Consider the following 12,954-nt stretch of genomic DNA (forward strand, 5'->3'; position numbering starts at 1 on the left):
CTACTAGAAGTATGACTTTGTCAACCAATCTATTTAGCAATGATGAATGAAGAAACTGTAATAAAGACAAATCAGCATTTCTAAATTGAAGTTAAAAATAAATACTAAAAACCGTTTCATTTGAGAGCAGTTTACTGAATAACAATAGAATTAAATTTGACACTGTGTAATTACTAGGGTTGAGAAGAGTTAATTTCAGTCCCTCTGTTGGTTTACTCATAAAAATTTGGAGAGGGGAATATAAGCAGTGAAAGTCCAGTGGTTTATGTGGCAGTTCAAGTTATAGTGTAAGTACCTTTTCTACAACAGCAACAACAAAATTTTTAGCTAATATTGTAGTTACCATACAAAGGAGGGGTAGCTTAGTTTCAACATTATGTGCTTTATTGCATATATCACCTAACTCTAGAATATACATTAGTGATTATCTCTTGGCCAACTTGGAAGATACTGTAATTTTATTTGAAGACCCTGAAAAAGCTTTTTGAGAAATAAACTATTAGAAAACTTCAGTCTGGAATACTCTTAAATGTTTTCTTTCTAGTAAAAGCAGTCTCTGTTTTAAAGTAAGCCTTGCAAAAATAAATAAAGACAGTATTGTGATGAGCTTCTTCATCTGCCCTTTCCTCAGAGTTAAGTCAGAGGCAGCTTTAATCAGGTACCCTGCTTTTGTGTCATATCGCACAAAATAATTTTGGGGGATTTGATGTACCTCCTAATTATGTATTAATTACCTGGTTATTTTGAGTCATGCCTGTGGATGGATGGAATGTAGAATAGAAATAGTGATGAAGGTAATTTCACCCCTAAGGAGTTACAGCTGCATTAATTATCAAGAATTAGGAACAGGCCGGCCCTTAATAGGCGACAGCTAGATCCAGTTAGGATGGGTATTGTACAAGAGTAGGTTGGCTGATTGAGAAGGAAGTTAGTCTGTTGGTTGTGTTGTGAGGAAGGAGTCAGTACTGCGAGGAGCTGCCTGTGAGAAATTACCAAGGAGGTATGGAGCTTTTGCAATAGAATGATAACACATGTCCTTTCATGTCTTGTTGTGGAAGGCCCGCATTAATTGCCAGTGCCAGTGTATGCTGTAGGTATAGGGCTTGTTTTTCCTCTTTGCAAAGGATGCTGAGATTAATATGGCTGCAAGTACATACTTCATTTTTAGTGTATTATACTTTTATAAGTAGTAAGATGCCTGCAAGGAGCTTGTTTTTGGAATAAGTATACTTGGTTCTCCGTTGATTTTAATATTAAAAGATAAGAAGTAATAGCAATCCCTTCTTTTCATCAGGTTTGCCATAAGTATGTATGCTATGTAATCTGGTTTGCATGCAGTAGTGTGTTAAAAGATGTGAACTAGAGTTTGTCATAAATTAATTATATTTAACATGTCATTTAATAAAGAAGTGTATTTCTTGTAATAAAACAGATTCTTGGCCTCTTACAGTAAGTGGGCATGCTTTTTATCAATTTTAATGGGTTTCACCTGTTGATGGAAAGAGAATTAGGTGGAAGATTGATAAAGGAAATGTACATCTGAATGTAGATCTATTTTTCTCCCCTTCTCTCAGCCTTCTTTGAATCCTGGGGGAAGACAAGCATCTGATGTAGTACTCTTGAACCACTGGAGCATTAGAAATTATGATGTACAACGTGGGGACATTGTGTCACTGGTGTAAGTAATTTTGCATACATTTCAATACGTGTTTATGTAGATGTTGAACTATCGGTGTTTCATCTACAATAATGTAGGTTTATACATGACCAAGGAACCCAACATTTTAAGTAATGCATTATTGTTATTTCTGTCATCTGTTTTCAAAACTCAGATGTTCAAAGAAGGCATTAACAAGTTTTTACTTAAAAGGAGTGCAATGCAAGGTGTCATGTGATACAATGTGGACCAAAACTGCCAAGAACAAAGAGCTGTGAGATAGAAAATAGCTAAAACATTGTGTGGCCTAAAGGAGTATAGTTTTGAGCTGTTAGGCTAGGTACTTATGAGAAAAATTTTCCTTATTGACTAGTACTGTATGTTTTTCTTCCTTGTGAAGTATGTCTACTGAATAAAATTTTAGATACAATCTCAAGGATTCAACTACCTCCCTAAAGGACAAATGGAGCAAAATATAGGATTCTACATTTAAAGTTGGGAGGTCTATGTATCAAGCCAAAAGGTGGCAGTGTTTTGCTGTTGAAAATACTCAAGACTAACAGAGGACAGAAACTCCATTTCAGCCTTAATATAATATAGAAATAGAATGTCTGAGTCCTCATAACTGATGCAGGGATATAATACATGCTCATATTATATGCTTGGAGAGTTTAAGCTTAAGGTTTTAGTTTTGTAAGTGAAATGTACAATATATAAATTGTAACAAAAATGTCTTTGGAAGCCATATTATCGAACTGCCTTTTGTCAGATATCTTTTTTAATTGTCCCATTTTTTTGTCTACCTCTTCACTAGTGGAAATTTGTAAGACAATTTTCTTCTTTTGCTAGACACTTAAAATTTGCATTCTGATCGGTCTCATTTTCTGTCATGTAAAATTTTCTGTAAATAGTCTAGTTACAAATATGAATTTATTCACATTTGCTACAGATAATATTGCAAAAAGGCTTCAATTTCAGGTCACTAAATGAATGCTGTAAAATGTGATTCTGCCTGTGTGTGCATCCCTCTGCCCAAGTCATGCTCTGGTGATTTGTTTAAAAGAGTCAGTATAACTGATTAGTAATTAATAGACTGAACAGAGAATGAGCACATTGTCTGATAAGGAAACAGAATTAATAGTTTCATTCTTATTATACTCCTTGAACACTTGTGATTCCATCAGAGCCATTTGCATTGGTTATTTTCACTTTGCTATATGTTTGAGCAGGATAACTAGTATTTCAGGTGCTGAGGAGATTTTTGTATGTTTAGAAACTTTTCCCTGATCTTGGTGGAGTTTGTGTAGACCCACATAGAAGGAGTTGTATTTATGCACTATATGGAAGCTTTTCTTAGTCTTTAGGAAGTCCACTGGATAATCAGATCAGAGTATTCCCAAAGCACTTTAAGATCAATACAAAAGAAGTTAGACAATATAAAAATAAATTTATTGGCTAGTTTTATTATAAAATATCATTCAATGTTTACATTTTCAGTAACAACTTTCAAGTACCTCCTGATATGGATTTGTTAGAAGCAGTTTTGGCCTGCTTCCTTATTGTATTTTTAAGTTTTTAGTTGTGTGGTAAAGTCTTGCAGGATATAGTATCTGGATGTGATTTTGTACTTGTCAGTTTTTGAGAATATTGCTATACAATGCTTCTATTGTGTAAATAGGTTAATACTTTTATCTTTTTCGTTTTGATTGTTTACTTATGATTTCTATAACTCACACATGTACATGAATTTTACTTGCTGGTCCTGAGGTCCTGATTTAGCTAAGGCATGAATGGGGAAGCAAAATGTCCCATCAGGTGCTCCTTTACTGATCTGCTCAGAAATTCTGTTGAGAAAGTGTTGTTGTGACTGAGATAGGCAAATGGATGTGTAAACCTTTGTTTTGTATCCTTGTTGGCTGCTTTACATTTGTCCACTGTCTCCTCTTTGCCAAGTTGTAGCAGAAGATAGTTTAGAGGTTGTGGAAGAGTGGTCTTTTGCAGGACAAGAGCTGAAGTAAAATATTCCTTCATGGCTGCTTGACCAGGGCCATTCAAACTCATTTTTGCTCCAAGTTTTGGCTGTTGACCTTCTACTTACAATGGACTTTGCTAGTTGTGATCTCAACAATCCCTTTAGGAATTGTGGTATAACCAGCAGCCATCCAGAATGACATGGTATCTCTGATGGTATGAAGAGAGCAAAGAGGTGAGTCACTCTTGGTGGTCCTGGATGCCCCAGAAGTGAATCAGTGAGCCTGTGGTCATGATCCTGATACTGCTTGCAGATGTGAAAGTTTTTCCTCTATTGTCCAATCTAGTTCTTGATAAATATATATATATACACACATATATATATATTTATTTTATGACGGATAAATATATATATATACACACACATATATATATATATTTATTTTATGACTTTTGGTACAAATGATCATCTGACTACTCAAGTACTTGGTGGTGTTGTGACTTTTGGTACAAATGATCATCTGACTACTCAAGTACTTGGTGGTGTTTATACTTAGTAAAGTATAAGAATGAAAGAATGGAGACTGCATGTCTGTCTTCTCAGTCTCTGTACCTGATGCAGGTGAACCAATCATCTCAATCACAGCTGTCAAATTAGCCATTGTACGCACACGTGTGCGTTTACCTTGTTTTAGACAAAATATTTAAAATGGCATTAGTCTTTAAAAATATTAAATTAGTCAGGTAAAACAAATGGAGATGATAAGTTGGTAGCAAAAAATTATTTCTTTAATTGCAGTTTAGTGTTTTACAGATGGTTATATCTTACCTCAGCCTTTAGAATAGTTTTTCCCTTTGGTTTGAACTAATTTTTATTGATACCAGAATTAGGAGAGCTCAGTGTTACATGCTGTAACTTTTGAACTCCAAATTTTAAGTTGATTCAGAACTGAGCAAAATGTTATTGTTCTTAACTGGTTCACTTGCTCGATGCCTAATTTAGGTACTGCTGTATTACTGGGACTTAATAAATTGAAAATCAAAACAGGAAAAATTTTTAAATAAGTGAGGTAATTTCAGTTATTCTGTGTTCCAGAATACTACCTTTCCATCTCTTAAATGGATTTAAAAAAATAAAAATGTGTTATATTTTTAGTGTGGAAAATGCATTTATTTGTCTCCAAAGAGCAAAAATAATAATGTAACACATGACATCATCTTTCAAAGATGAATGCTTGTTTTTGCCAGGCAGACCTTGATTTTTCAGTAACTTTTGTGTTGAAACAGGCATCTATTTTGTAAGAGCTTAGCTGAGGTAGATCTCAACAGTTGTGTAGAACTTTATCGGATGTTGCAGAATGAGTTATAAGATATGTAGTATTCTCTCAGCTGGTTTCACTCTGTAAAGTTTGAGTGCCAGCAGCATTGTAGCTGGAGCTGTGTTTGTCACAGTGGGGGTTGTATAGCTCATGCAGTTCCCTGGGAATACATGCTTCAGCTGCACTTCCCAGCACTTATAGAGACAGTGCTCTTCTACTGCAGATTAAGGATATTTTTGCCAACATTACCTGCATGTAATTTGGTTTTTACTGTATGCAAATGCAGGCATTGTTATAAAAAGATGTTGCCAAAGAGTGACTTCTTGGTCTGGAATTAATTTTGGTTGCATTTATGGAAACCCTCCTGTCCTGATGGTACAATCATACAGTCTTTTTATTCCAAAATTCCTGTGTTAATGTAGAAATAAGTTGGTGCTTAAATTTTCAAATTATGAAAAGTTAAAGCTGTAAATATTCACAGACACTAATTTTAACCTTGAGGTCAAAAAGTAGAGGTTAATTTAAAGGTTGTTCTATGTCTGTAATAGAGAGAACACCTTCTCCAATGTTTGACTGAGAGCAAGAGCTTACTTGCTGGATAGGTTGCCAGGTGTCCCTCCTTTGCTAATTTAGAATGTCTTCTTGTGTGTCAAATAAAAATAGCTATGCTAAATTAATCTGAGAGAAAAAAAAAGTGAACCATGCTGTTAGTTCTGTACATCCTGAATGGTAACATGCTTTTAAAAGTATGAACTATAATAGCTAAATGGGCAGTATGTTTAGAAACATGTTTTTAAAGGTCAGCTATAAAAATAAGGAAATAAGTGTTGTATATTTTGTCAGCTTCTTTTGAGCGCTCATATAGGAGCATAATTGCTTTAAATACAAACCCAACTTTCTACATAGAAAATGCCTTGACATACAAAAAAACTGCAAATCATACTTCTTGTCTCCTATCCTTCTTATCCTTATGAGGGATATTAAGTGGCTTCTGTCACTTCTTCCTCTAAGATTATGCTCAGACCTTTCAGTAGACTCCTTTATTTTGGGTAAACTGCTAAGCATTTGTGTGAGCTTGATCTTTGAAAAATGCAATGCAGATTATCATTCTGGAGGAAGAATCAAAGTACTGCATTTGAGGTTGTTTCTGCTGCTGTGTCCCTCACTGGCATTCACAAATGAGAACTGGAGAAGATAATTGCGGTGTGATTTTATGTGAGGGTTCAACAAGTTTCAGCCTGTACATGCAAATCTGAATAATGCAATTTTTGAAGGAATGTAGTCTTGTTTAGTTGATGAAAACAAAAGAGTTCCCAAATGGTGCAAACTGAATATATGCTATTCATAAAAGATCGCTAATTGGAATTTCATTATTGAGACTAGCTTGCTAAAATAAATATCAGTAAGAAGGTATTTATTGAAGGAACTGCCTTGAATTTGAATTAGTTGTAATTATGAAAATATTTTCTACTAAATTCTGGTAGCTATAATGTGAATGGATATCTAATGGTTCTTGCATTACATTTAAGAAAGTTTCTTTCTGACTGAAATACTGGACAACCTTTTACAAATACCTCTGCTTGGCCTTCTTAAGTCTTCCAATTTCTGTTCTATTTTTGTTTGTACTTAGGTCTCCGTACCAAGTCATCTGTCTTCTGGCAGGTAGGACACTGCAAAGGAGGTTGTGCTGACACAGAAGCTAAATAATCACTTTAGTTTCTGTGCCTCAATGACCTCAGAAAATCTTTTCCTATTCTGTTCTTTTAGCTGGTAAAAAAACTCAAAACCTCTCGTCTTTTCTTGATAAAAATCAAATATGTAGTTCTGCTTTTATTATCTGTGTTATGATCTATTCTTCGTGTGAGTATCTTTATATGTATGTTAATACTGTTGGTGGAAGAAAGCTATGTGTCTTCCATTTATAAAGTAAAATCCTTTTTCTAAGGAAACTTTTCAGATACTGTACATGATCCTTGGTTGTATTATGAAGTGCTCAGGAGGGGTTTAATAGGCAGTGGTTGCGTTACTGTGGAAAATGAGCAGTTGTGGAGGAAAGAAGCTGTTGTGGTTAAAGCTATGGCTGTTACACTTAAACTCTATGGCTATGACTAGGAAGTTGACAAGACTAGATTGGCTAGACTCTTTAGGCCACAAAGTCACATAAATGAATGTTATAGCTTTCAACTATTTAGTGATTAAATTGAAAGTTGGAGATGTAAAAATAACAATACTTATTTTTAAAAAGGTAATGATGGGGGAGTCAGATGGCCTTTGCTCTTTGTGAAAGAGGTGTTGATTGATTGAGAAGACTACTGTAGTATTGTAAGTGGTGCTGTGCAAACTTCATATTCTGGCTGATTTTGATTTTATTGGCCTTTTTATCGAATTAAGTACCTTGCTGTTGAATTAAGAAAGAAATTGTTGCTTGCTGAACATTTATTAGAGTATATATTAGAATAATACATTGGAAATTTACAGAATCCACTTCATTGATTACCCAGTTGTTTCAGGTTTTGGGCTTGATTTGTTTGCTAGTTTGTTTTAGGTTTTCCTGCATATAATATAGTCTTTGTGTTTAATTTAAAATGCAGCATTGAGAGACTTGCAAAAATAATTAAAGTCAGATGCATAGCCTGGTTTGAAAAAGACAGATGTCTGTTAAGGAAGGCAGGAGCCTCCCCTGAAATGGAAAATGTAAACCCTCTCCCTCTGAATTGTTATAATTTTGAAGTTAAGGGGGCTCTCAGACAAATATATGGGAGTAGGAATAACAGTTCTTTATTAGGGAAGAAAATAAAATAAAAAAGAAATAAAATAAACAATGGAGTAATACAAAACAACACTGACAAGTCAGAATACGACTTGACACCCTGTTGGTCAGGATGGTGGTAGCAGTCTGATGAAATGGTGGCTGCAGTCCTCCTGGAGTGACAGGACCACTCATGTGGTTCTGTTGAAGCAATGGTCCTGTAGAAGGGTATAGTTTTCCTTTGAAGAACCAGTGGTGGTATAGATGGGCCTGGTCTTTCTCTGGGAATCCAGTGGAAAAGGCTGGCTGTGGTCCTCCAAATCTCTGATTCTATCCAATTAGGAATTGTTTGTGCTCCTTCCTTTGGGTGGAGCATCTCACAATGTGATGATGCCATTTTATTAGTCATGCAGTGACACTCAATGGCCCATTAACAGAAGATATCTCCCCAGGTGCAGGATTGGTTGTGGAAGAGATAAAGAAAACTGCCCACTTAACAGAAGATAACTGCCCTTTCAGATAGGCTGGAAATGGGTGTGTGTATTTTATTCCTAAGACATTAAGACAGGTATTTGGTAGAATTTTCTTCTGAGGTAAATAGCATAAAATTTCTTTAAGACCCATTATAGTGAAAGTGGAGGGATATTAGTCTTGACCACCTCAGAAGCAGAATAATTAAAAATACAGATTGATTATCCTGTGTAGAACAGCTTTAATTTTGGTGCTGCTGAATTGGTACTGTATGTACTGGTAAGTATATTGGCTTACCTGTGTTTACAGTGGAAGAACTGTGAGTTGAAGTAGTGTTGCAACTTGGATAGATTAGGAAATAAATAATAAAAAGTTAATTTGTAGTTACACAGAAATATATGTCTGATTCTTTGACAAGTGAGAAAAAATGTTTGTGTTGTGATCTTCAAATTGTAGGATTCTCAGGTGTTAGAAGCTAATTGTTACATAAGGATGCCCTATGTTCTGCTGTTGGAGGAGTGTTAATAGTAATTTTCAATCTCAAAATTAACTGATTTATCAATTCAATTTAATTATTTAATCATTTTTACTTCATCTTTTAGTGATCGGGCAAATGGAGAAGAAGAAAAAAACCCATTTTACCAAATGACATAATTTTTACCTTTTTAATAAAAATTAAAAAAATGTGGAACAGTATAGAATAATTTTTTTATACTCTTTTAGATGATGAGAAGTCACAGTATGTTGGAGGTCCTGGGTCTAAGTGGACAGCTGCTTGGAATGTTGCAGAAATTGCAGCGGTGATTTGGTTGGCAGGAAAGCTGTCTCTGATCTTGTAAGTGCCTTACAGTAGGATGGCTGACTGTACTGTGAAGGTCATGTTGAGCAAAAGGAGCTTGAAACCTGCCTTGGTTTAGAAAAATGTCGCTTTTGCCTTTTGAAATAGCTATAATTTAGATGCTAGGAATGTGCTTTGCTGTAGCAGAATCTGCTGCTATGTATGTACAGAAAGGTATCGGTATATATTTCCTGAATGTTTTTTCCTTGAACCTTAAGAAACTTTGACAACTCTTATGGGAAAATATTTGATACCTTTTTTTCTCTGTACATTTCCAACTGCTGCAAAGTAATTGGTGGTTATTTATGACTGGCATTGCTTGTAGGTACTTGGAACTAGGAAAGGTTTTACAAGTCAGTGAAATAAGCTACACAATCTCATTGCTGGAAGTGGCAGGCAATATGATTGTTCAGCAACTAATGTGAAAATCCAGTGCTCATTCTCTGTAAGGTATTCAGATCAGACACCTCCTTATGTAAATTCAGACTGAAAGTCTCTGATGATATCGGATAAAAAAATTAATGGGTATTCCTATGGTTTTTCTTGCAGTTTAGATCAATTGTATTTTTGATTATGATAAATATAGATGGAACATAATTTTTAAATATATGCTCTGAGTACAATACGCTGTTTAATCTGATGATCAGATACCTTGACACTTTAGAGGATTGTTACACTGATACTTTGTTGAAAGTAATTTCCTTCCCTTGAAAGTGAAGCCAATGTTCCGACTGATTCCTAGAGAAGATAACAAATCAAAGTACTTAATGTTAGGTTCCACTGCACTTATGAGATGCTGAGTGCTGAATTCATGAGATGCTAGATTCAGTTTAAGATAAACTCACTATTTTAAGTGTTTACCTGTCATAATTTTTTACTTGAATTGTGAACAGTACACATTTTGGAACTAAAGATGCTATATCGCCTATTATGAAGAAGTTGTTGTATACTTCTGAGGAGATGGAATAATGTATTTTTTTTTTCCTAGAATGACTCTGGAAATCGGCTTACTCTCTCTCTTCCATATGAAACAAATATCTTTCAAAGAGATCCAGTTCCTTGGCATCAAGGCTTTCATATTGCAATGCTAAGTTCTGCTCTCTGCAGTAACATGAAAGCTCTAATAGAGAAATATATGTAGGATGTTACAGTATGATTCAGCAGTTCTTAAATCCTATAATACAGTAATTTTTCTGAAGACATAAAGCCTGATTATTTATAAGTTCTGGATATAAGCAATTAACCAAATGGAATTGGTTCTTTGTATGCAAAAATATATTTTATCAATATTTTTGGCAGTTAGCCTCCTTTCATTTTGTGTACAATTTGGGAAATACTGAGGTAATATTTTGTTTTACAGGATATTTCAAGCATTGTCTTCTTGGACAAATTACAGATTAAATATTGCAACAGCTGACTAGGTATCTTTCAGTAAAAATTTCCCTTAAGCCAGTTTAGTCAGTTGTATTATGAGCAACCATAAATATTAACTACAGAATGTTTCTTCTAGGAATCTTTCAATTAACTACACATATGCTGACAAAGGGAATTTTACTTACACATAAAAAATATTTCCTATCTAATTGGTCAAGTTGGAAAAAAAACCACGGGTCTTGGCCTGTGCTGAATATGTTGTGGACATGAATATTTTTGCATGCAATAAGCAGTCTCGGCCTTGTTTTCTGTTTTTTCAACCTGTTAGCAAAGGTAAAGGCAAGGGAATGGCAAATTAACAGGTTTAAAATTATAATTAACCTTATAATCACTGTATTTTCTAGGGAAATTATATTGATGAAAATAACATTAGTTTTTCATGTGCAATCAGCTGTTCCTGAAAAGTGCAATTGAACAGCATTTAGCTTTAGAAATAAACATATGTATTTGTATTTGGGACTTATCAATATTGCCAACTGTCTATCTGATGATTGGCTACAGAGAAGAGTCCTTCCCAGAGATGTACAGCAGAAGAACATGACAGGGACCACAACTGCAGCAAGGTGCATTCTGACTGTACACATGGTGGAAAAACAGAAGGATTAGAATCATGTGATAGCCAGAGAGGCTCCAGCCTTAATTGAAACTGGACTAGCAAAAACCCAAGCATCCTCACCTGCCTTTGCAGTTGCATCCGTTTTGGCCATAAGCTGAAGTAGATAACTTCCAGAGGTCCTTTCCAATCTCAATTATTCTGTTGGTTTGCATCAAATGGAATTTCAGCAATGAAGCTTTTAAGATGTGAGCCATAATAGCTATGTACTATCAAGGTTTACATTACTAATTAATGTTTGCAATAAGCATTATGTTTTTAATTTTATAGCATGTAAGTGGAGTTTGTTAAAACCTCTTTCTGTATATGTGGTTGTGATGTTTGTCTTATAACTGCTTCTACAAAACTCAGCCATGCATTGAAAACCTGTTTTGTTAATAGCTGAACCATACAGAGAATGGTCAGATTGCATTTAGGTTTTATAACTAGATTGTAAATTCTCTGAAGGAGAAATAATGAATAGGTTCAGGCAGATGTGTGTGGCCCAACAATTGGTGGGGTGGGCGGAAGGCTGCAAGCAGACGTCCGAAGACTGGGACATGTTTGACATAATACAATAAAGGGAAATGGTTTGGCAATATATGAGGGCAGTGCTTCCCAAGTGAGAAGAGGAGCCTGCTAGGGTACACAAGTAGTTGTTTGCTCACTTGTTAAATTTTCAGTGAAGTCTTACTGGATTCATTCATAAAGGACTGAAAATGAGAGGAAAAATGTGTCAGGAATAAAGTATAAAAGGCACCTAAAATGAAGGTGAAAAAATTCATTTGATAGAACACTGGAAGCGAAGACAGGAGTTACCTACAAATTTTCGTGTCATGTCTGTAATTTAATGACTTCAGGTAGGAAGAATTGACAAAAATATTTTTCATTTATTTAATAAATAGAACTTAAATTGATTTGAACTTGACCTGTGTCTTCTGCTGATATGGAGCAGAACACTCTAGCCAGCCTCTTCTCTTGCCACTCAGTTCTGATTTTCCCTGCTACTGTAGGTATCCTTCTAATTGCTACCTTTGTGAAATGTAAAAAATTAGTACATAAGCAAAATTTTGAACTAGGGAAAGGAAAAGGTAGGAGTAAAAACTTAAAATTATTCTTCTCATAAACCCATCATCCATAACATAATGCCATTTGTAGTTTCAGTAATTAATACTGTATATCTTAAGGCAAAAAAGAGATAGCTAGTGAGCATATTTCTTGTGTTATGTGTTGTTTTATATGTTTGCTTTAAGGGATAAATTAGTCGCGTTCTCAGAACAATAACTTTGATGTTTCCAGAACTAGGGCAACTGTAATGACAGAAGTATGGTCTTGCCATATAAAGGGAAGTATGTTGTCAGCAAGCAAAGGATAATAGCATCCTGTACACCCAGAAGGCCTGCTGTGATGTTTGCGTCTGCATAAGATCCCCTTTGCCCTCAGAAGAGGCTATTTTTAAACTGGTGCTGAGTTTGACCTTAGTAAAGAAATACTGTTGCAAGATTTTTAAATGTGTCATCATGCACAGTGTGTTCCTCAGTTCTATAGGACGCTGACAATTGTTGCGATCGGCGGAAGAAATGCGGCACGCAATATGAGTGATCAGCAAGTCTCAGAAGTTTATTGAATAGGCACACACATTTACACATTTATAACAGTGTTAATAAGGCTAATGCATATTGCAAAAATTGAGCTCATCATTGGCTAGTCGTTCATCAGTCAATTATGCCTACGTTTACGTTCTTGTGTCCACCTTGTTGTGGTTTCTCTTATCTTTCTTTGTTCTTGCTAGCTAACGGACCTCTCCCACAACCTCAAGTTTCGGCAAGGGCACAGTGACCTTGCCGCTTTCATACATTGATTCTCGACTCTCGTCCTGTTCTCCTTGCTCAACTAGCTGCATTATATCAGTATGTCCTTTGT

At 35.2% G+C, this 12,954-nt stretch overlaps 1 protein-coding gene across 8 annotated transcripts in view; it reads left to right on the plus strand.

Annotated features, from left to right (window-relative positions):
* Window positions 1–12,954, plus strand: part of IMMP2L (inner mitochondrial membrane peptidase subunit 2) — a 407,522-nt gene that overhangs the window by 18,444 nt on the left and 376,124 nt on the right. For 7 of the 8 annotated variants that reach the window (XM_041421056.1, XM_041421053.1, XM_041421054.1 and 4 more), the window contains one exon: window positions 1,575–1,678. In XM_041421056.1, the coding sequence (XP_041276990.1) occupies window positions 1,575–1,678 (104 nt within the window). Of the gene's footprint in view, window positions 1–1,574; window positions 1,679–6,577; window positions 6,610–12,954 lie in introns of all 8 variants that reach the window. The other variant, XM_041421055.1, reaches the window with a different exon arrangement.

Source organism: Onychostruthus taczanowskii, unplaced genomic scaffold (genome assembly GCF_017590055.1).
Source record: "Onychostruthus taczanowskii isolate IOZ18803 unplaced genomic scaffold, ASM1759005v1 scaffold68, whole genome shotgun sequence".
Taxonomy (NCBI): Eukaryota; Metazoa; Chordata; class Aves; order Passeriformes; family Passeridae; genus Onychostruthus; species Onychostruthus taczanowskii.